The following is a 24,952-nucleotide window of genomic DNA, read 5'->3' on the forward strand; positions in this document are numbered from 1 at the left end:
AAACAGGGCTTCAGTGTAGAGGTAAAAAAAATAATAATTCAAGGTCCTTGTTGTTTTAAATCCAAGGTGCCAGGTTTCCATTTGCATTGTAAACACAGAGCAATTGTATAAAAGCAAAATACTGCGGGTGCTGGAAATCTGAAACAAAAACAAAACTAGCTGGAAAAACTCAGCAGGTCTGACAGCATCTGCGAAAGGAACACAGTTAACATTTCGAGTCTGTATGACTCTTCATCAGAACTAAAGAAATATAGAAAAGAGGTGAAATATAAGCTGGTTGAAGGGAGTGGGACAGGTAGAGCTGGATAGAGGGCCAGTGATAGGTGGAGGCAAAGAGGAGATTGCCAAAGATGTCATAGACAAAAGGACAAAGGAGTGTTGACGGTGGTGATATTATCTAAGGAATGTGCTAATCGTGACATTAAGGGTAACAAGCAGGACAAGCTAGTGGCAGATGGCCCTAGTGGGGGTGGGGTGGGGGGAAGGGATCGAAATGGGCTAAAAGGTGGAGATAAAACAATAGATCGAAATAAATATTGAGCAATTGTGTAATTGATTGCCAGGCTTTTTCCAGTTACAATTTATTTCCAATCGCATAAGTAGGGTGTTATTACTACAGGAATTACTTCATCATTATGTAAATCACATTTTGCTTTTATAGATGCTGTTTTCCACCATTATGTTTTTTGTTTTGTAGTTGAAAAACCTGAGCTTTGAAGAATTACAGATGAGATTGAGTGCACTGGATCCAATGATGGAACGAGAAATTGAGGATCTGCGCCAAAGATACCAGGCTAAACGACAGCCGATTCTGGATGCCATGGATGCCAAGAAACGAAGACAGCAGAACTTCTAGCTGAATTCGTCAGACATCCAACAGAACCTACCCAAACAGTCCTGGGTAACATAGCCTGTGTTATATCTTAACTGTCAGCAATGCACTCTCTAATTTCTTTCTGTAGTGAGTGGGTGATGAAGTGCACGGGGCCTTTACTCTTCACTTGCCTGGCTGTGAACATATAGTAACTTAAAGGGACCGACTTGTGCTTGGCCTGTGCAGGAACTTTTGGGTTGTTGCGTGGCCACGCACCTGCGCAGCTTAGAAGAAGCATTGACTGTCAGAACAATTAATGAACCAAAAATACTCAAACACTGGTAGCATCATGTTAATTATGATCTGCAGTTTATCCCATAAGCATTGAAGCAAACAGTTTTAATAGCAATGTACTGTGTGTCCTTTCTTTTTTTAGCACTACTTGTTTTTTTTTTATCTCCACAGCTTAAAATTATATAATGTAATTGTAAATCAGTTTAGAACATAACACATCGTTGACTTAGGTAATTACTTTAACAGCCTCAAATACAACAAAGATGGCAATATTTGTGACCAGCACAAAATGCCAGATGTATGCTGTTTGAGCATGCCTCGATGTCAAGAAACACCATTATAAGTCTGAAAAGATTAAAACTTAACCTGAGTTGTAAACTAGGTAGTATTTGCTGACTCCTCAAATCAAATTCTTAAATGCAACACAGATTTGTTGAGTGTGTGTCAAATTGTCACTATCATAATCCTTTACATTTAAAAACTGGACTTCTGCCAATTAACCTGTATACCTCTAATATTATGCTTTCTGTTATAAGTAATTCCACAATGTGCTGAAGCTACTGCCATTTTGTAAGCTGCCTTCAAATTTCAGACCACCAATGGCAGTTCTGAAGTATATGGGTGCAGAAGTGCACATGAACAGTTGTTCAAAGGTCACAATATGACTTTAAAGTTTCAGGCTCTGGACGTGCCCCACTTTTGGGATAGGTCTGCATAAGTCTGCAGTGTAAAAATCACATTCCTGACCTGTACAGGAAGGTTGAACAGTCAAAACTGGCTGTGTGAATGTGCCAGGTTGTCATGTAGCACCTCATGCCTCTGGTAGCAACTATTTGCTTAATGTCAGCAGTGTTTTACTTCTGATGGTACAGAGAGAAGCCATTTCTTAAAAGATAATGCTTTGTATTACTGAACATACTCACATCTCTTTGTTTATATTAAAACAGAGAGCCAGGACTACTGCTGGCAAGAGTACTGTGATATGAATGCATGTAATTGTGTCCACTGTACCTTAAGAGAACATTTTAATTCTGCTGGTCCTGCTAGATCTCTTTCATGTTTACTTATGATGTGCACACCTGATGTAATGTATTTGGGCAGGCTTACTGATAAAAGTAGACTTTGAGCCACAAACACTTCAACACTAAACTAATACAGAGCAATTGGTATTGCATTAACCACTGCCACTGATTCATACAAGATGAGACAGAATGTTTCATTGCCCATCTTGAAAGTGTACAGGGACCAGATTCCCATAGCACACAAGCATGGTAAAGATTGTAGTTAATTTATTTTTAAGTGAATACTGATTTTATTGGTGCACGAGTACTTGAAGAAATCAGTAGGTGCCAATTTTCTTGTTTTCATTATACCTTGATGCCTTCTTAAAAGTTTATTTCTTAACTTATTAGTCTCACATTTAGTGTGTAGATGAAGTTGAACCTCCTCATGATTGCAGTAGGCTGTAAGCAGATGCACCGACTGGATTGACTTTGTGAACCTACAAGAGGAACTTTCCTATGATGTAGACGCTCTGCAGAAATTTAAGACAATAATGCTGTATCAACTATACTTTGCTGATTTTTCCCACTGTATGTGGACTATTTTGCAAGTTACTTTCCTAAATATCAATGCCTTAAAGATTTAGTGTGACATTTGTAAACAAGGTTCAATGAGGTTTCCTTTCAGTTAAAATTTCCACACATAAGCTTAACATTTGATTGAACCCTCTAAACATTGTCCCATCCCTGTACCACTTGAAAGTTTGGGTGATGTCCAAATAAGCTAATTTATGCTGTTACTCAATTTTAAAAATAATGTAAAGTTATTGTTCATTTATCCTTTAAAGCTTTACTGTTAATTTATTCAGTGAATATGAACACTTTGAGTGCAGAGCCTCACCAGCTGGGAGCATGGCTAGCTCATTCAATGCCGTAGGTAGATTCTGCCACCTGTTATACCACCTTGTAGCACTCAATGGTTTTACCAAGCTACTGTTTGATCTTATAATATTAGTTCGTGTACAAATCTGATGTGTTAATTTTGCTGAAGGAGAAATTGACAATGCATGCTTGAACTGGGCAACAGTGAGCTGACATTGATTTGTCAATTGTCAACTAAGATCAGTTTTGGGAGTAGCTCTAGAAGTTAGATAATTCATTTTTTTGTACTGTATTGTAATTAACCATCTCTTGCAGTGTAGAGTTTTGAAAGGTTTTCCCATTTATGTGTTGACTCTTCAAATCAAGACAAGGATGATGAGCACTTAGATTTTTAGCTAAGGTAGGTCTGGCCATTTGACTGCACTTATAAACTAGCCTGATTATTCTTGACTTCTCTTTGATTACTTTACATGGTTCTTCCTCTACAATCCTTAACTCATATGCCACTACATGTAGTATTGGATGCTGTATTCAGATAGGCTTTCAGCTGAAGATTAAAACTCATGCAAACAGTGTGCAACATTCTGATAGATAAGGACTAGACAAGTGGATTCTTGGAAATTGGGCAGATAATACTGAATTGACTATGCCAAAGATGAAAGCTTTTGTTTGCTTTCACAGTAAAGTCAATCAAGTCTATATACAATCCTATTTGAAAATTAGTATTCAGATTATAAATTAAACTTTTAAAGCTCTTTCCATCTAGAAACTTAGTTGATTAATGTATTTTGTTTCAAATTGGGATGAGCTGATAAAATGTGATGCTGCTCTGAATTTCTGAAAAGGACATGCATTAAAGAACTATAATTACTGAGTTTGGTGAAACTAGATCCAGCCTGAGGCTAGAATGATTTGCGCATTGGTCAGTTAAATCCGTACCCGCCAGAGCAGGCCACCCCGAAAGACGTAATGTGAACGTTAAGAAAATGTTGTATTGAAGGTTCAATTTGGAAAAAGTACTGTGCACTTTCACATTTATAAGCTGGCACCTTTGCTACATCACAATATTAACTATAAGAGGTGGTAGTGCTAAAATGGTATCATCATAGCTAAACATAGAGATCTGAAAGGTTGAGCTACCTTTAAAGACTTTGAGCATCATTCACATCCAAAATTATTTAAAATGGGAGCATTTCTATTTTATTCAGAGTTAAAGTTAACCAGAGTCATGCCCCATGTGACTATATTGCAATATTGTGTTCTTCACTTTATTTTTAAGAATGTGGTTTTAGCTTCTTAAAAAAGTGATGAAACATGCTACTTTCTCAATAATTAATACCAAAATGAATCTTTCAATTATGGCTGAAATTGTGGCTTTAGACTTAAGAGCTGAATCTTCGGCTCAGCGAGCGGGGGCGGGGCCCACTCGCCGAGGCGTAAAATGACGCGTGGTGACGTCGAGCGTGTGTCCCGACGTCACGGTGCGTCATTCAGACTTTCTGTGCGGTGGGCATTCACCCGAGTCGGCTGTGCATCTGCCGAACTGTCAAAGACCTATTAAGGCCATTAACTGTCAATTAAAATAATTAATGGAGCTGCCTGTCTAACCTTAAGGTTGGCGGGCAGGCGAAGAGCCCAGGCGGCCTTTGCATTTTTCATGGAACCTCATCCACGGGCGGGATGATGTTTTATGATTGATTTTAAATTTTGAAAAATTTTTTTATTGGAACTAATGTACATGTCCCAGCTCATGTGACAGTTTCATATGAGGGCACATGTCCGAATATTTTTTAAAAATCTTTTTTTCAGCTTTTCACACTCAACTTAATCTCCCTGAGGCAGTTCCGTGCCTTGGAGATTACTGCGCACTTTCGTGCACATGCGTGAAAGAGCGCACTCCTGACTCAGGCAACCCCCCCTCCCCCGACCGCACAGGAAGCGCACAGCGCTTTCGGGTGCGCGTCATGCTGGGCAGGCCTTAATTGGCCTGCCCACGTAAAATGGCGGCACAGTCCCGATTGGGGGTGCCGATTGGGTCCGTGCCTGCCCAGCCCCACATTGCCCGCCCGACAGACAGAAAATTCTGCCCTAAGGCATAAAACTTTTGACCGATCGATATAGTGTATTGTCAAGTGCTTTGCATGTTGCTGATGGCTTTAACACATTGCAGAGACCTCTCTATAAGGGGATGCTAGCTGAATACATGAGAAAGGATTAAACAGATATGTTGATGGGGTGAGATGTAGTAAGATGTGATGAAGCTCGTGTGGAGCTTAAATACTGACATGCACCTGTTGGGCCGCATGACCTGTATTTCTATGCTAAGATTCTATGTAATTATGATTGTGTACTGTTCTGTCAGCAGCCAGCGTAACTCCTGTCCACACGCTTACCTTCTGCTCTCTTATGAAATTCTGTCTGATCTGATCAGGCTGAAAACAACTGACGGTCCAAAGAAAAGTGGCATCAACCTCCAGTCCAAACACTTGTGTCTGTCGGCAGTTCAAATGAATGCAGATGTTTAGAATTTCCCCAAGTCCATGTGGGAAGTATCGCTAGTCCAATCATCTGCAGATTTATCATGTTAATTCCTCATGTTGATGGTGCATTTCACTTATTCTGCTAACTGTGCATAACTCACTCATGAATAAACAATCATAACCCATTGTCATCAGTTATAAGGCACTGCTACTGACTTGAATTATAAATGTATTTACCAATGGTGTTGTCAATCTTTCTTTGAATCTAAATGTTGGATTATTTAAAAAAAAATTGTTGGGTATGGCTTGTCTTATTTTTCAGTCAGAAGTTATATGCAATATTTTGAATTTCATATGTTCATTTCCTTAATATGGGACACTAAATTATTTTATGATGTGTAATTTCCAATGCGTCATAATAAAGCAAATCAATATCAACAGCAGTCAGGTGTTTTTGATTGATTTTTTTATATTTTGTTAAGATCCCCACAGACCGATAACTTTGAAAAAGATATTTGAATTTCCAGTGACTTGACTGAAAGGATCACATGACAAGATTTCAAGTTTTAAAACTTTTACTGTTACAAACAAACTAAAAACAACATTGCCTAAACACTATTTTTGTGGGCAACTTAAACCCTTGTAACAAATGGTGATTTTTAGAATTGTATAGAACTCTCATGGAACTCGCTGTCACTGCTTTATTTCTCTCTGAAAAAAACAGAAACAATTCTAAGGAGCTACAAGACAAGGTAGAGATAAAGGTCACAAAGATTGTGCTCCCTGCATTGAGGTCTCTAGACTCTATAAACATTCCTGAATCGATAGCAGAAAGCTTGCTGATGCCCTGCTTACCCCAGTGACCTCAAGCAAGGGTGATAAACGGGTGGGGGGAGGTGACCACTTTGACATCTTGGGTACCTGTCCTGTATCAATTGGTCAGAAGAGTTTGAACAGGTGATTGACATTGGGTAAGCTACCAGCCCCCATAAATAAGCGTATAAATGAGTGCTCATCAGGAGGCAGTCCACAGGCCCAGTCTTCTGGCAGCTGCTTTTTTCAGATGGGAGATGGAATAGGAAAGAGCAAGGAAGTCGGGAGTAGATTTCCCTAACGCTTCGACTAGGGAGAAGAATGCTGCTAACACAAGCTACTGAGATGAACACACGCTGTGCCAACTGTCCATTTGTCTTCTGGGATCAGTAAACTGCTTTCAACTGTCATGGCTTGTATACTTTTCTTGTCTATTTAGTTAATGCATTTTATCTAAACTGTTACTTCTTAACAAACTACCTTAAAATTATTTACAAGTGCTTAACTGCCTATCTTAAGTGTCTGCGGCTCCCGAACCCAAAACCTTACACTCTAGACTACAGAATTTAATGTTTAAAATGAACAGAAATACCCTGCCACAGTTATACCTTACCCTTAGGTGGACACTTCATTCTCCATGAACCAGTCCAAAGCTATTCTCAGCTCCCGATGGCTTGCTTCCTTTTTTTCCTTTTCCAGCTGGACACCACCTAATCTCTGAACTAACTTTCATGGTGAGGGTTACCCTGGGGATTCCTCCCTCTAGCCAAAGCCAAGCGAATCCTCCAGCCCTGTTTAAATCTTAATGAACTTGGTCTCTTCAATCTGAGCATGAACTCCCACCTGCATTCTGCATGGTGAACAATAGAGACTGCCTGACTCTCTCTCTCTCAGATTCTTGTAGACTGGCTTGTTTCTGTCAAGTTCAGTGATATCTTATTAACTGCTGTAAGCTGATATGACAATGGCCTGTGAGAGCCAGTGCAGACACGATGGGCTGAATCATCTTCTGTGCTGTTAAAATTCTGTGATTTTGTGAGGTAGCGGAGGGGTGGGTGTGGGCTGTGTGTGTCTTATGCAAAGCAGGTTAAATCCAAGGCTTCCAACCTCATGAACATGTTTAAAATGCCACCTACCTCCTGGGAGTGGGGCGAGCATATCCCACCTGAGCGACAGCCGGAAGTCAGCAGGTTGGAACAAGCTTCTCAGCGCCTTTTGACTATTTAACCCTCCCACCTGCACCTGATCTGACCTGCTCCCCATGTTAAAATACCCCCATTATCTCATTGCTGTTGGTGGGAGGTTTAGCGTGCACAAATCACAACAGTGACTACATTTCAAAAAGTGGCTGTGAAGCACTTTTGGGACGTCCTGAATTCAGGTGCCATTTAATGCAGGTCTTTCTTCATTCTGCTCTGCTCAGCTCAGAGAAACCCTGTGGCCTATTATTTCTGCCATGCCATCTACTGAGCTAATATTTCAACAGAATCAAGGTGTATTCACTTGGAGGCTTGTGACTGAAATAGGAAAGGCTGGTTTTGGAGTGAGCCATTAGGGAAAATAATTCATGTAACCCGATTTCCCAGTGAAAACAAATAACCCAAAACACGAAGCTGTCAGCATCAAATGAAGCATCCTGTTTATCGACAGTACAGTGAGTGTTGAACATGTTTAAATAACAATTGAATGTTTGGAAAATCTTCCCCTGCTTATTTTCGGGACACCAGCATGTATAATCAAAAACTTTTAAGTATAATAGATTTCTAAAAAAAAAATGCCTTATACACAGAGATGTCAAAATTAGTATAATTTGCAAGAGGTAGGGGAATGAAGGAACTGCATAATGCAAATTAAACTGACAAAACCTCGTAGCAGTGAAAAGTCACAAAAGTACTAATGAAGCTAGAAACCGTTAAATTCCAGTCCCTTTTTAAAATTAATCAACCTGGTATACAAATCATCAACATCTAAGCCTTGCCCAATGTCTGCATAGTAACTGGCATCTTGGTTGTTGTCACCTTTGCTCCCGGTCTGACTGAGGTTTGTCTCCCACTCGCAGAACATCAGCTGATGTGCTAACTGTGGACTTCGATGTGGCTAATTTCTTGAATAATAAACTGCGGATTATTCTATCATCTTAATCCGGGGATTCTACCCATCCACTTTTACAGGATGGTTTCTTTCCCTGTTGGAGTTTAAACATGATCTCCAGCAGCGAAGATGCATATGCCATCAGTGATCTATTTCATTTCACTTGCAGAGTGGTTTTAATCAGTCAATTTCTACTTCGAGGGACAGCAAGCTGTGTGTTATTCCAGATGACTTTTTTTAAACAGTTCTTTTGTAGCATTTAAAATAGCCACAAAATAAGAGATTTAGCATCACACTTTTAACCAAGCAATCCTGATACAATCTAGCACAGTGACTCACCCATACATCCTTGGAATGTACATTCAAAGAAGCATACTTTGGAATTGTTACTGTCGACTAATGATGGATTTCTGCAGTCAAAAAGACTCCATGGACCTTAAAAATGGTGGGTTGGACCCGGATGCAAAAGTCGCACCCCCATTTCTGACAGATTCAATTTTTGCTGATAGGGAGAAGGAGATGGGGTCTGATTTACAAAGGACAGAAATCCAAACTCAGCAGGGCCAATTGAACTTCGTGATGAGCTCAAACAGACCCCGTTTTGGCTGTTCGCCCAACCATTTGCCAATTAATGTTGTGCAGAACTGGTCTTATGCAAGATCAGGTTAGGCGAATTGTTACAACCAGTTCTGAGCAAGTTTTCCCGCATAAACAGTGAAGGACTCCTTCTCATTTGCGAAGGCCATACAGGACTTGCATATTGATAGCAATGTTGTGTCCATGTGCTCATTTGACATTGCTAGCCTATTCACCAATGTTCCATTTAAGGAAGCCATAGATATTTGCGCTGCAACACTATATCGTGGTGATCCAGACCCACAGTTTCAATGATACCATGTATACCCAAATAGATGATGTTGCCATGGGATCCCCTCTAGGCCCAGCTCTTGCAAACATCTTTGTTGCGTTCCATGAGAAACGTATATTTGATGGAATGACACCCAACCTCCTACCCCTCGCATATTTCCGATGTGTGGATGATACGTTGCTATTTTAAATTCCACAGCTGCATGTAATAACTTCTTTGGATGCTTTAATGGGCTCCACCCTGCTCGCAAATTCATCTTTGAAATGGAAATTATTACCAGTTCTGCACAACAGTAATTGAAATGGAGCAGTCAAATGAACTTCCCTTCCTTGACCTACTAGTTGAGAAATCTGCCAGGGGGTTCCCTACCGCGGTCTACCGGAAGCCTACCTTCACTGGTCAATATAGGCGTTGGGATTCTTACAGTTCCACACACCATAAGATTGGTCTTATAAGTATGGCCCAAGCCATTTGCTCATCATCATGCTGAAATAGGGCAATTCAAAAACATCCTGTGGGATAATGGCTACCCTGATCAGATTGTTTTACACTGTAAATCATGCAAACTGATGAATGGGCCTATGGCCATCACTTTTGGCTCTGCTCAGTCGACCTCAGATTACCCTGGAAGGGCAGGATATCTCAAAAATTTGAGCAACAGGTGAAGCCAAGTGTTTCAGTACTATGCAGTAGCAACATGAGTGGTATTTGCCACTAACAGGATGCTGCCATCAAGCCAAAAAGACGTTCTGCCTATCACACAAATGAATAATGTGGTATATGAATTTCACTGCTAGTGTGGTGCTAGGTATCTAGGCCGTACATCCCAAAGACTGGCGGATCATATCAAACAGCATGTCCCAGCTGCTGTTCGCAATGGGCAAGGTACAGGCCGTACCCAATCAGCCCATGCTTGTAAAACTCAAAACACAATGTCCAACATTAGATATGATTCTGTGATTGGATAACATTTGCTAAATAATCCTCAGTTTGCTAAAAATTACGCTGACAACCAATTTAAGATTGTCAGTTGGGCTCGCAGTGTGGCACATTTGTGTATACTAGAAACTACATATATCAATACACAGGCCCTGTTCTTTGCAGACAGAAAGGACATGTACATATATTGCACCTGTTTCAGCTAAATAAAATAATTGACAGCCATTCACTGACTCATTCCTCAGGACAATACCTTGACCAATCAGGGTCAAGCTGCCTGGTTTAAATTTCAAACAATGCTTGGCAGTTAACTGTCAGTCACCATTAACTGGTGCATTCTCCATGGCAATGCCTCTACCAAACAGAGTCCACTTGCCAACCATTCAGCATTCTCCTCTCGTACAGTATAAAGTTGTTGCTTCCCCTGGCACTGGTATTCTTGTAATTGTCCTGATGAGTGCTTTGACAAGATGTCTTTTTTCAGTAATAGTCAGCACTTTCTTCTCATATGGTATAAATTGTTGTTTTTCCTTTATATTGGTATTCTTGCAATGAGTGCAAGACAAAAAGCTTCGACGCGTCTCTTTTTTCAGCAATACTCAAGCTCTGTACTACCAGACGACTATCACTATACTATCATTAAGCTTTTCCTTCAATTTATGAGTATCGAGTGCAATCTGTTCACATTCAACGCATTCTAAAAATAAATTATAACAATACTCCTGCCTATATAATTCATAATGTTTGTATTGTTGCGGTATGGAGGTCGGTGAATGATTGTTGAAGCAAACCAAACTCTCTGTGGCCAGCTGCTGAGTTCTGAAACTCAGCTAAAAGCAGATTTCCCCTCTCGCTGTCTTCGTGCAGAGGTAGGTTCCAACAGCACTCTTCCAAGTATCCATTATTCTCAGTCATTCTAATAATTTTATTACAGTATTTAATAGCCAATACCTTTCCTTATCTACCAGTTGTGTAACATAGTCAATAAATGAAGAACCTGCATTTTTATAACGCTTTTTGAAGAACTTTTGAAGAGTAGCCACTGTTGCAATGTGTTGTAATACCAGTAACTTTTTATAGGATTTTGAAATACTTAATTTACTAAAAATTTAATAAAACTTGCAATTATATGGCACCTTTTGCATAAGAAACCTTACCAATGCACCTAAAGCAATAAAAATGGTCAGAAAGCCAAAGCAAGAGATATTAGATGGAATGCAGAAGGTTGAGCAAGTTGAGCTGATACACACTGGGGTGTAGAAGAACGAGAGGTGATCTTATTGAAACATGTAAGATTTTGTAGGGGCTTGACAGGGTAGATGCAGAGAGGGTGTTGCTTCTCATGAGGGGAATCTAGAACTAGGAGACACCATTTCAAAGTAAGGAGTTTTCCATTTAAGATGAAGATGAAGAAAAATTTCTTGTCTCAGAGGGTCATTAACCTTGAAATGCACTGCCCCAAAGAGCGGCATATATTCAAAGCTGAGTTAGACAGATTTTTGATCTACGAGGGAGTCAAGGGTTATGGGGGGCAAACAGGAAAGTGGAGTTAAGGCCACAATCAGATCGGCCATGATCTTATTGAATGGCAGAGCAGGCTCGAGGGGCCGAATGGCCCATTCCTGCTTATATTTCTTATGTTCTTATCAAATGTTGGTCAAAAAAAGTGCTTATTTGATTTTTTTTAAAAAATGGTTGAAAAGTAAGAGGTTACTTTTCCTTTTACTTCTCTGAATTTATTTTATAATTTGGGTCTTAAACATCCAGCTGTTATATTTCTGCTTTTATTTCCCTTTTGCTCCATTGCTTTATTTTTTTTCTTAATCTTCATTCTGACTGTTCTCAACATTTTACACTTCTGTCCGTGATTTTACTTCATTGGATTTGTGACATTATTTATTTTATGTAATGTTGAAATAATGTCATTGTGATGTGTGGTGGTATTCTGCTCTATAACACTATGTGATCATTTTAGGACTATTGATCTAAAACAAATGTATTGAGCCAGTTCCAAAAAATTGATACCACCTCAAATGTTTGTTCAAACGGTTTGTGGTGGGTTTGTCTAATGTGTACTGTTCTTCAAATCAATACTGCAAAATAGGCTAAAGGCAAATTAATGTGGATGCTGGAAATCTGAAACCAAAACAGAAAATGCCAGAAAGACTCAGCAGGTCTAACAGCAGCTGTGGAGAGAGAAAAACAGAATTAGCGTTTCGAGTCCGTATGACTCTTCTTCAGAGCTGTCGGAGAGAAGAGCAGTACTTCTTCAAGGTAGGCGTTCCTGGAAGGGAAATGGCAGTGAATTAAACACTAGGATAAAAGCAAAATACTGCAGATTCTGGAAATCTGAAACAAAAACAGAAAACGTTGGAAAAACTCAGCAGGTCCAACAGTATCTGTGGAGAGAGAAAAAGAGAGTTAATGTTTCGAGAGCCCTGAAGAAGAGTCATACGGACTCAAAATGTTGACTCTGTTTTCCTCTCCACAGATGCTGAGTTTTTCCTGCAAAATAGGCTACTATTTTTGCTAAAGGGTAAGGGTAAGAGAAATTCACAGTGTTTACTCTAGAAAACAGCTATTGAAATATTTTGAGAGTCTGTGGTCAATTTACTTTAGTCTCTTGCCAGGAAATAGACCTGAATGATGCACTGTTGGTCATCACACAACATTTTGATCTTTATAAAGCGAAGCCTTTTGTAATGCATTGGGGAGACAGGACAGTAACAGAGTGGTAATGTCACTGGCCTAGTAATCCAGTGGCCCAGGCCATTGCTCTGGGGACATAGGTTCAAACCTCCACCACGGCAGCTGGTGCAATTTAAATTCAAATTAATAAAGTCTGGAATTGAGATTGTTATAAAAACCCATCTGGTTCACTAATGCCCCTTTGGGGAAGGAAATCTGACATGTGACTTCACAGCAATGTGGTTGATTCTTAAGTGCTCTCTGCACGGGCCCAGCAAGCCACTCAATTCATGGGCAATTAGGGATGGGCAGCAAATGCTGGCCTTGCCAGTGACGCCCACATCCCATGAAGAAAATAAACATGGAGGTTGCAGCATTGTTGTGAAAGAACCTGTAAAGCAATTACACCCTAGATCTGGGTGATGATGGGGAATATGTTGCATTGGTCATTTTTACAACAGAGCCATGAACTGCAGATTTACTGATGTTGCTGTTTTTCCCTCTGGCAGCCTGGAATGAAACCAATGCAAAGACATTCAAGGTATTGGTGACCTTGATCTCATCATGTGATGCTGTGCCATCGGGTTGCAGGTGTTCTGGAAGGATGTGACACAACTGTCACTGCCTCCTTGGAGAATCGAAGTTTCCTAAAGCAATATTCCTTTGAGGACTGTAGGCTTGTTGTTGTGGGTTTATAAGCATGGTTGGGAGGGTAAGGTTCCCTCCAAGCACACCTCTTTCTATTTGCAATTCTCTTAATGAAAGTCCCTAAAGAGATTCCCAGAAGTACAAACATGAAAAGGCAAATGCAATGCCAGAGGACCCTTTACAGTTCAGAGCCCACAATGCTGACTAGAATAACAAGATTAAAAAAAACATAACCTACTGAAAGGAAGATACCCTTGAAAACTCTCCATAGCTTTACTGGAGAGCAGCTGAGGGAACTTTTAAACCTTCCACTACCCTATCTGGCAGGAGCAGGAGATGATAGTAGCCAGTCAAATTCAATAATAGTGCTAGTATCAAAATGACATCACTTGACCTCGATTTCAATATATTCATAAAGTTCCTGCCTGTTCCAGGTGGGAGGTCTCGCCATTAAGAATTATTGCCCTCACACCTCCCACCTGGAAGCCAGGTGAAATGTAAATTCAGTATTAACCTGGGGGTGGGGGTGGTTGAGAGAAAAAGTCAACTGATTTTTAAAAATCTGCCACTGTCCCATTTCTGAATGCAAATGGGAGGTAAGGAAAGCAAAATTGCAGCTACTATCTCTTTTAGAAATAATTGCGCATTTTCTGGATGCAGTAAGTTGAGGCATTGGTTGCATTCATTTATGAATTGAAGCCATCATATTTTAATTTTGGCCTTGAGATATTTTTTAAGGGCTTTATAAATCTTAGTTGTTGTCAATAACTATAGGACAAATAACATTTTGTATGAAATTTGTTTTAGCTACAGTTTAAACTCGATAGGTCCCCCGGAACAGATGGGATGCATCCAAGGATAGTGAGGGAAGTAAGGTGAGGGAAATTGTGCAGGCACTGGCTATAATCTTCCAATCTTTCTTAGATACGGCAATAGTGCCAGAGGACTAGAGAATTTAAAACGTTACACCCTTAGTCAAAAAAGGGTATAAGGGTAAACCCAGCAACTACATGCCAGTCAGTTTAACTTCAGTTGTCAGAAAAGCTTTTAGAAACAATAATCTGGGACAAAATTAACAGTCACTCAGAAGAGGGTGAATTAAGTAGGGAAAGGCAGCACAGATCTATTAAAAGCAAATCATGTTTAGCTAATCAGAAACTGAACTGGACTAGCCATATAAATACTGTGGCTACAAGAGCAGGTCAGAAGCTAGGAATCCTGCGAAGAGTAATTCACCTCCTGATTCCCCAAAGCCTGTCCACCATCTGCAAGGCACAAGTCAGGAGTGTGATGGAATACTCTCCACTTGCCTGGATGAGTGCAGCTCCCACAACACTCAAGAAGCTTGACACCATCCAGGACAAAGCAGCCCTGCTTGATTGGCACCAAATCGATAAACATTCACTCCCCCCACCACTGACACACAGTAGCAGCAGTCTGTACCATCTACAAGATGCACTGCAGGAATTCATCAAGGTTCCTTCGACAGCACCTTCCAAACCCATGACCACTATCATCTAGAAGGACAAGGGCAGCAGATAGATGGGAAAACCACCACCTGGAAGCCCCCCTTGAAGTCACTCACAATCCTGACTTGAAAATATATCGCCGTTCCTTCACTGTCACTGGGTCAAAACCCTGGAACTCCCTCCCTACCAGCACTGTGGGTGTACCTACATCACGTGGACTGCAGCAGTTCAAGAAGGCAGCTCACCACCACCTTCTCAAGGGCAACCAAGGATGGGCAATAAATGCTGGCCCAGCCAGCAAAGCCCACATCCCATGAATGAATTAAAAAAAAACTTGATTCAGTTTTTTTGACAAGGTAACAGAGAGGGAAGATGATGGGTAATGCAGTTGATCAAATGGACATGGATTCAAAGATGTGTCTGATAACGTGTCGTATACATCAGCAAAGTTGAAGCCCATCGAGTAAAGGGACAGTGGCGGCTTGGATATGACGTTGGCCGAGTGACAGGAGAAACCTGCAGGAATATGCGCACAAATAGTTGAAGATGGCAGGGGAGCTTGACAAATTGGTTAAAAAGGCATACAGGATCCTTGGCTTTACAAATTGAAGCAGCGAGGATAACAGCGAGGAAGTTATGATGAACCTTTATAAAACACTGGTTCAGCCTCCACTGGAGTATTGGTTCTAACTCTGGCACTGCACTTTGGAAATGGAAAATAAGCTCTGATTGGAATGATTGGAAGAAATGCATTGGAATGTTATGTGATTGAAAAGTTTCGCTGAAACTGAAAGAATCTACAAGAGAGGGTGACACTGGCCCTGTTACATAGCGCAGAAACTTGGGCAGCATCAAGAAGAGAGGAACAGCGACTGGATATTAATGAGATGTGAACGCTGAGATAGGTTTGTGGAGTAGAGATAAAGGGCAAAATCAGGAACCAGCACATTAGGGGGTCAGTGAAGATTGTGACAGTATGGTTATCTGTTGTGGAGAGAGAGAGAGGAAATGGGGTGAGGCCAGTAATGGAAATGGGACTGTCAGGAAGATGTGGTGGTGAGAAACTTAAACACGGTGGGATTGGAAGATGAACTGGTGACTGACAGGAAGAGATGGAAAAGGTTAATCAACCAGCATTGTGGCAACCCCAAGTAAAATGGGAGAAGCTGAAAGAAGAGGTAGTAGTGAAGTAGAGAGGGTGCAGAAACAATTGTATGCGGATAGTTTGAAGAAGCTGGGTTGTTCTCCTTAGGGAAGAATAGTTTAAAGGGAGATTTGATAGAGGTATTCAAAAATCACGAGGTGTCTGGAGAGTAAATAGTCAGAAACTCTTCCCGTTGGCAAATGAGTTACAACTCAGAGGATACAGATTTAAGGTGATTGGCAAAAGAACCAAAGGTGACATAAGGACAAACCTTTCTACACAAGTGGCCTGGATCTGAAATGTACAGTCTGAGAGGGTAGCAGAGGCAGATTCAACTGTGGCTTTGAAAACAGAATTGGATAGGCACCTGAAGAGAAAAAAACGTTATGGGGGTACAGGGAAAGGATGGGGGAGCGGGTCTCGTGGAGTTGCTCTTGCAGAGATTTGACAGACAGAATGGCCTCCTCCGGTGCTGTAACCATTCTATGAATCCACGATACGAAAACATTGGTCGAGTTAAGTTCAGCACATTCGCAGAAGAAGAACCAAAAATGTCATTCAGATCGACAAAAATAGAACTAGGAATCACAGTAATCTATTAGCCAGTGGTTGTTTCAGATCTCCTGCCAGTTTACCCTCAAAATCTCTCCGTCTCACTTCAGCCCACAGTCTCATGGAAGACCCAGAAATTATTCAAAGTCAGAAGGATTTATCCTCTGTGGGAGTCAATTCCCTTTGAGCGTGCTAGTTCCTGGATGATCAGCGAGAGTGAGCCTGATCTACATACGTCTTTGATGTTTCCATTTATGAAGGAGTCTAAAACCTAGGAGCCGTAAATGTCACTAATTAATCCAACAGGGAATTCAGGAGAAACTTCTTTACTCAGAGAGTGGTGAGAATGTGGAAGTTGCTGCCATGGGAAGCAGTAAAAACAAATGATGTAGAAGAGTGAGCCAGACAAGTTCAGCTATGAAGAGAGACTGGATAGGCTAGGGTTGTTTTCCTCAGAGAAGAGAAGGCTGAGGTGGGACCTGACTGAGGTGTACAAAATTATGAGGGGCATAGATAGAGTAGATAGGAAGAAATCTTTCCCCTTCGCAGAGGCATTAATAACCAGGAGGCATAGATTTAAGGTAAAGGGCAGGATGTTTAGAGGGGATTTGAGGAGATTTTTTTTTCACCCAGAGGGTGGTTGGAATCTGGAATGCACTGCCTGAGGGGGTGGTAGAGGCAGGAACCCTCACAACATTTAAAAAGTATTAGATGAGCACTTGAAACGCCATAGCGTACAGGGATACGGGCCAAGTGCTGGAAAATGGGATTAGAATAGATAGGTGCTTGATGGCCGGCACAGACATGAAGGGCCGAAGGGCCTGTTCCTGTGCTGTATAAATCTATGACTCTATGACCCTAAGTACACGAAGAGGAAAGAAAGTGAAGGTTATGTTGGCTGAGTTAGGTGGAAGGAAGCTCATGTGGAACGTAAACAGCAGTACAGGCCAGTTGGGAGGATAAAATGGCCTGTTTCTGCCCTGTAAATTATAGGTACCATTTGACTCTGATTAATTTTTTGAAAGGCAGCAGCAGGAAAAGCAGATATTAATATTTGCTTTTCATGAATATGCAAAACATGCTTCTCATGTATATTAATGCTGCTAATAAATATTACACAAAATTATATTATCCGCTGCTGTGACCTAATTAGATCATTGTGAATGTACCGTGTGTGTAGCATGTCTGAATAAAAGCGACTTTTGAAAAAGGAACGTGCTCTCTAATTCATGGAGCGTGTCCCAAGTTTCAGAAATGATTGTAAAGTTCTCCCCGGGGCTGCATCTTATTAAAATGGATAATCGGTTTATTATGCTCCCAGGCATTCTTGTGATTTTTTATGTTGCCTGTCACATCTTATCCCGAGTGTGTACCATTTAAACTCCGCCGACTGAAAAGGGGACGAGTACACACACGGATAATTGACGTGATTTTTTTTTTTTACCATTTGATGTCACCCAAAACAGTTCCAGCTCTTTTGAATGACAAATGATGGAATACAAATACTGACATATATATCAACCCGAGCATTTCTGTCAAAATAATGCCAAGGCTAATGGCTCACACTGTTGTTTAAGTGCAAGTACCGCATCAACTGAAGGCGAGGTTCAGATGTGTGCTGAAACGCAGAAATTGAAACTTTGCAGTGGGAGATGGGCCATTCCACGTTGGCTTTACGTAGAGGGGAAGACGGTGGCATAATGGTAACGTCACCAGACTACGAACCTAGTAGCCCTAGGCTAATGCTCTGGCGACATGGGTTCAAATCCCACCAAGGCAGTTGGTGGAATTCAAATTCGATTATTAAAAATCTGGAATTGAAAAACTAGCCTCAGTAATGGTGAAAATCCATCTGGTTCACTAATGTCTCTTTAGGGAAGGAAATCTGCTGCCCATATCTGACCTATGTGTGACTCCAGACCCATGGGTCTTAACTGCCCTTTGAAAAGGCCCAGCAAGCCACTCAGTTCAAAGGCAATTAGGATGGGCAACACATACTGGCCTTGCTGCTGATGCTCACATCCCATGAAGGAACAAATGGCTCACATCCATTGAATGGTAGAGATAAAGTAAACTCACCACAGAATATTTACAGTGCCACAAAGCCAGGGCTTGTCCGTTTCGGTCTAATTGCCCTTATAACCACATGCTGGCCTGTGATTTGCGAGGTTTCTTTATGTAAATTCCAAGGCAGTTGAGTATTGGGGATCTATTGAACTGTGGGGGAATCACATTCCAGCTCAGTTCTAACATTTATCTCTGTGTGCATTTCCCATTATTGATTAAGTCAGAAGCAGGTGCGCTTCTCCTTCGAAATGTACATACTCTTACAAAGTACTTACAGTACAGAATCAGGCCATTTGACCCAGCTAGCCCAGGCTGGCGTTTATGCTCCACATGAACCTCTTTCCACCCCTCTCTGCCTTACCCCATCACTATATCTGTCATTGCTTCCTCCCTCCCTTCCTTGGTGTCTATCCAATTTCCTCATACAACTATGCTATTCACCTCCAGTGGTAGTTCCACATTCTCACCACTCTCTTAGTAAAGATGTTTCTCCCGAATACCCCGTTGGGTTTATTAGTGACAATCATATAGTTATGGCCCCTAATGCTGGTGTTGCCCGCAAATAGAAACATCTCCTCTACATCCAAACTTTTCATAACCTTAAATACCTCTGTTAGGTCACCCCTCAGTTTTCTCTTTTCAAGAGAAAAGAATCCCAACCTCTGCAATCTTTCCTGATATGTATAATCTCTCCTTTGAATTGTTTTTCCATTTTCTGGATGTGGGTGCCCACTATTAACAGCCTTTTGGGTTCAGCTAACTGCGTACATGGACTATATGACCTTCTAGTCTGCATAGCTTGCGAACAACACCAGGTATATTTTTTAACGCAGCCATTGAGGGAAGTCAGTCTTCCTTTCCCCAACGAAATAAATTTGATTTTTAGTTCAAGAATTAACTTCAAAAGAGGAAAAGCATGCGACAGACAGAGACAAACTAATGACCCCGTAAAATGGGGTAGAATGAAACCACGCATTTAGATTTTGGTCGTTGCATTCTTTATTCAAATTCCTGTGGAAGACCAGATTTGTCTGTAATGTGTGGTGAAAAGTTATAGTCAGCTGTTTCAAAAGATTCATAGTCTATAGTTTGGATATGATATTAGCAGCAAGGATCTATGGTACTCGCAGTAACACACCTTCCAGGCAGTTCATGCAATTTAAAGGTCAGAGTTTGACATGCACAATTTTCCACAGTCACTAATATATCAAACTGCACAACAAAAACAGCAACAGATATTGGTTCAGAATTTATAGTCGTTAGTGGGTAATACTAAACTCTGTTTGACAGAGTGAGACTGATTTTGACTTTCTCATGGTAGATGAGTAGAGGTTATTCTCTCTATATATTAAAGCACAGTCCTTTATGCATTTCTGCAGTCAAGACATTTTTACAGGGCACTTACAGCAGCACACATTGAGTCTGCTATACAATCTAGAATGGGAGTGATTAGCTTACAGTGGGGAGTGATATTCCCTTTCCCGAGTACCAGCTATAGCCCAGTGGGTAGCAGCACTTTTGCCTTTAGAATCATAGGATCATAGAATGGTTACAGCATTGAAGAAGGCCATTCGGCCCTATGCATCAGAGATTGTGGGTTCAAGTCCCACTCCAGAGATTTGAGCGCAACAACCTTGGCTGATGCTCTGGCTTAATACTGCTGTCTTTTGGATGGGACATTAAACTGAGGTCCTGTCAGCTTTCTCAAGTGGGCATAAAAGATGCCATGCCACTCTTTCAAAGAAGATCAGGGGGCTATTATTTGGACATATTCAGTAATCTGGACAGTTCTGCCTGGTGGCCAAGAGCATTTTAGTGTACATGAGTTACATCAGACTTACTATAAAATTACATTTTCATTAGTACTCCGTTAATGTCTGGGGAGTGATCTTCAGAGCATTAAGTGGTCGGATCACCTATAACTTAATGCATCGCAATACATTATAATGGAAATAGGATTTCAAAAGTAAACAGACTTGTAATTCTAATTAGTGGTTTCAATATGGGTTAGCACCAACGTAAGAACAAAATAAGGTTGAAATTTTGGCTGCTGGTCCCAGCAAAGCTTCATATTTAAAGTCCTCATTCTTCAGTTCAAGTTCCTCCATGGCCTCATCGCTCCCTATCCCTGTAATCACCGGCTCTCCAAGATTTCTGTTTTCCCCCAATTCAGGCCTCTTATGCATCCCCTATTTTAGTTATTCCCCAACAGGTGGCTGTGCCTCCTGCCCCTCCACCTCCCTGCCTCACTTTACTCCATTAAGACGATCCTCAAAACCTACCTCTTTGACCAAGTTTTTGGTCATCTGCATGAGTTGTCTCCTTATGTGGCTCAGTGTCAAGTTTTGTCTGAGAACGCTGCTGTCAAGCGTCTCGAGACAATTCACTGCATTAAAGGCGCCACATAAATGCAAGTTTTTGTTACTGTCTACGTCAACTGTATATACTGCCTACATAAGCAGTGTTCGAAATAGTTTGGGCTGAGAATACTATTAAATGTAGAGTCTGACTTGTGGTTGCTAGTTGTGTTGTGTATTGTTATCTTCGGGAGTGTTGCGTCCGTTCACATTCTAATGGACAGTTCAGGCTGCGTTCAATGCACTGAGTTCATGCTGTGTTCGCTGGGTGTGCCTCTGCTCATGTTATTCAGGCTGGCCATCAGGGACTTCATTCTGCCTGCGTAGTAGTCACGGAGATTAAGCAAAGGCAACTCAGCCAGATGCTCATCAAACTCACAGCTCCTCATGGCGTTCTCTAGGTTCTTCTGACGCCTGTAGAAGTGCGAGAACTTGTTGAAGATGAGGGTGATGGGAAGCACGACCACCAGGATCCCAGCTAGGATACAGGCGGAGGCTGTTAATTTACCTCCAATGCTAACGGGGACCACGTCCCCATAGCCCACCGTGGTCATGCTGACAGTGGCCCACCACCAGCAAGAGGGAATAGTGGCCAGGCCAGAATTTTCTTCTTTCTCGATGGTGTAGGCCACGACAGAGAAGACAGAGACCCCGACTGAGAGGTAGAGTAAGAGCAGTCCCACTTCCCTGTAGCTGTGCTTTAAGGTGGCTCCCAGTGACCTCAAGCCTGTCGAGTGGCGAGCCAGTTTGAGGACGCGGAAAATCCTCATCAGCCTGAGGACCTGCACCACCCGGCTGAGGTTGACCAAGGCAGGGCTGCTGTCGATGGCCAGGTTCACCAGCAGGGTCAGGTAAAAAGGTAAAAAGGACATCAGGTCGATGAAGTTCAAGGGACGTCGGAAGAAGTGCCGCAAACTAGGGGACACCAGCAACCTGGCCAGGAGCTCGAAGGTAAACCAGGCAATGCAAAAGTGTTCAGCAAACTCGAAGCGGGGGTCGTCTCTGCTGTTACCCTGACTGTCCACGAGCTGGAATTCGGCCATGCTGTTCAAACACATGGTGGCAATGGAGCCCAGAACCATCATTATAGACAGGGCACTGTAACACCTGCTCGCAACGTTGTATCCAGGGTTTTCCGACATCAACCAAAGGCGTCTCCGGCAGTTCCCCAGGACCTGGCTGTCGTACTTTGAAGCGTCCTTGTAGAAGGTGAGGACCTCGTCAAAGGAGGAGGTGGTGCTGCCCTGGTCACTGGCCGCGTCCTCACACTCGTCCTGATCGCCTCCCGCCCCCGTGGCCAGGTAAGGGGCCCCGGAGCCGACCGGCTCGATGAAGAGCTGGCTGATGCCCCAGTACTCGATCTCCTGGCTGAAGGAGAAGATGCACAGCCTGCCCGCCGCCTGCAGCCTGCCGGTCCGGTAGAAGTTGAGGATGTGCGGGAAGAGGGCAGGGTTCCTGTCAAAGTAAAACTCCTTCTCGCCGTCGTCGTAGTCATCGCACAGCTGGAGGATGGATTCCGGGGAGCGGCACCTCAGCAGCCTGGCCAGGCGGGTTTCGGGGAACCGCAACAGGGTCCGGTACCTCAGCCTCCTCTTCAGACCCCCGACGTTGACGCTGATCTCACCGTCGCCCATCACCTCCTCCCCCTGCTCGCCGGATGGGACCTCCTGCGCCGGGCCCGTCATACCGGGAGGTCGGGCAAGCGAAGGGGGGCAGCTCCCTGCAACTGAGGGAGAATATAGGCCAACTTAACAAGAGTTAGCAGAACTGGGGGGGGAGAGAACAGCGCAGCCTGGGGGTGGGAGGAGGACAGTGCAGCCTGGGGGTGGGAGGGGGACAGTGCAGCCTGGGGGTGGGAGGGGGACAGCGCAGCCTGGGGGTGGGAGGGAGACAGTGCAGCCTGGGGGTGGGAGGGGGACAGCGCAGCCTGGGGGTGGGAGGGGGACAGTGCAGCCTGGGGGTGGGAGGGAGACAGTGCAGCCTGGGGGTGGGAGGGGGACAGCGCAGCCTGGGGGTGGGAGGGGGACAGTGCAGCCTGGGGGTGGGAGGGGGACAGTGCAGCCTGGGGGTGGGAGGGGGACAGTGCAGCCTGGGGGTGGGAGGGGGACAGTGCAGCCTGGGGGTGGGAGCGGGACAGCGCAGCCTGGGGGTGGGAGCGGGACAGCGCAGCCTGGGGGTGGGAGGAGGGACAGTGCAGCCTGGGGGTGGGAGGGGGAGCGGGACAGCGCAGCCTGGGGGTGGGAGGGAGACAGTGCAGCCTGGGGGTGGGAGGGAGACAGTGCAGCCTGGGGGTGGGAGGGAGACAGTGCAGCCTGGGGGTGGGAGGAGGGACAGCGCAGCCTGGGGGTGGGAGGGGGACAGCGCAGCCTGGGGGTGGGAGGGGGACAGCGCAGCCTGGGGGTGGGAGGGAGACAGTGCAGCCTGGGGGTGGGAGGAGGGACAGTGCAGCCTGGGGGTGGGAGGGGGACAGTGCAGCCTGGGGGTGGGAGGAGGACAGTGCAGCCTGGGGGTGGGAGGGGTACAGTGCAGCCTGGGGGTGGGAGGAGGGACAGCGCAGCCTGGGGGTGGGAGGAGGGACAGTGCAGCCTGGGGGTGGGAGAGGGACAGTGCAGCCTGGGGGTGGGAGGGGGAGCGGGACAGCGCAGCCTGGGGGTGGGAGGGAGACAGTGCAGCCTGGGGGTGGGAGGGGGACAGTGCAGCCTGGGGGTGGGAGGGGGAGCGGGACAGCGCAGCCTGGGGGTGGGAGGGAGACAGTGCAGCCTGGGGGTGGGAGTGGGACAGTGCAGCCTGGGGGTGGGAGTGGGACGGATCCGAGACTCCGGGTTTAGACTCCGGGATCTCCGGGATCTGCGGGTTGCTCCTGGCGCCTCAGCTTCAATATTCCTCAGCATTTCCCAGTCTCCCCGGATTCCTCTCCCTCTCTCTCTCTCCCTCATTCCCTTTCTCTCTCACATCGTCTCATCCTCTACCCGCAGAATCAACATTCACTCTCTCCCTGAAATATTCTCTCTGTCATTCTCTGTTCCTGTCATTCTCTCCCTCTCCCTGTAATTCTCCCTCATCCCCTGTCCCTCTCACACTCTCTCTCTTATTGTGCCAGTTATTCTCTCATTCTCTTTCATCTCTGCCTCTCTCTCTCTGCCCCTGGAACTCTCCTTTTCATTCTGTCACACTCACTCTCTCTCTTCCCCTGGAATACTCTCTCTCCTTTTCATTCTGTCACACTCACTCTCTCTCTTCCCCTGGAATACTCTCTCTCCTTTTCATTCTGTCACACTCACTCTCTCTCTTCCCCTGGAATACTCTCTCTCCTTTTCATTCTGTCACACTCACTCTCTCTCTCTTCCCCTGGAATACTCTCTCTCCTTTTCATTCTGTCACACTCACTCTCTCTCTCTTCCCCTGGAATACTCTCTCTCCTTTTCATTCTGTCACACTCACTCTCTCTCTTCCCCTGGAATACTCTCTCTCCTTTTCATTCTGTCACACTCACTCTCTCTCTTCCCCTGGAATACTCTCTCTCCTTTTCATTCTGTCACACTCACTCTCTCTCTCTTCCCCTGGAATACTCTCTCTCCTTTTCATTCTGTCACACTCACTCTCTCTCTCTGCCCCTGGAATACTCTCTCTCCTTTTCATTCTGTCACACTCACTCTCTCTCTCTGCCCCTGGAATACTCTCTCTCCTTTTCATTCTGTCACACTCACTCTCTCTCTCTGCCCCTGGAATACTCTCTCTCCTTTTCATTCTGTCACACTCACTCTCTCTCTCTGCCCCTGGAACACTCTCTCCTTTTCATTCTGTCACACTCACTCTCTCTTCCCCTGGAATACTCTCTCTCCTTT

At 43.7% G+C, this 24,952-nt stretch overlaps 2 protein-coding genes across 3 annotated transcripts in view; one reads left to right on the forward strand and one right to left on the reverse strand.

Annotated features, from left to right (window-relative positions):
* stk3 (serine/threonine kinase 3 (STE20 homolog, yeast)) overlaps positions 1–5,914 on the forward strand; it is a 417,867-nt gene extending 411,953 nt beyond the window's left edge. For both annotated transcript variants that reach the window (XM_078541121.1, XM_078541122.1), the window contains one exon: positions 698–5,914. In XM_078541121.1, coding sequence (XP_078397247.1) covers positions 698–856 — 159 coding nt within the window. In that variant the 3' untranslated portion in view covers positions 857–5,914. The remainder of the gene's footprint in view (positions 1–697) is intronic.
* A 13,826-nt stretch (positions 5,915–19,740) lies between these two features.
* On the reverse strand, positions 19,741–22,811 carry kcns2 (potassium voltage-gated channel modifier subfamily S member 2). Its single transcript, XM_078541103.1, has one exon. It carries the CDS (start codon positions 22,790–22,792, stop codon positions 21,344–21,346), a length of 1,449 nt encoding a protein of 482 aa, XP_078397229.1. The 5' UTR covers positions 22,793–22,811; the 3' UTR covers positions 19,741–21,343.
* Between the last annotated feature and the right edge of the window lie 2,141 nt (positions 22,812–24,952).

The sequence above is a fragment of the Cetorhinus maximus genome, chromosome 4 (genome assembly GCF_964194155.1).
Source record: "Cetorhinus maximus chromosome 4, sCetMax3.hap1.1, whole genome shotgun sequence".
NCBI lineage: Eukaryota > Metazoa > Chordata > Chondrichthyes > Lamniformes > Cetorhinidae > Cetorhinus > Cetorhinus maximus.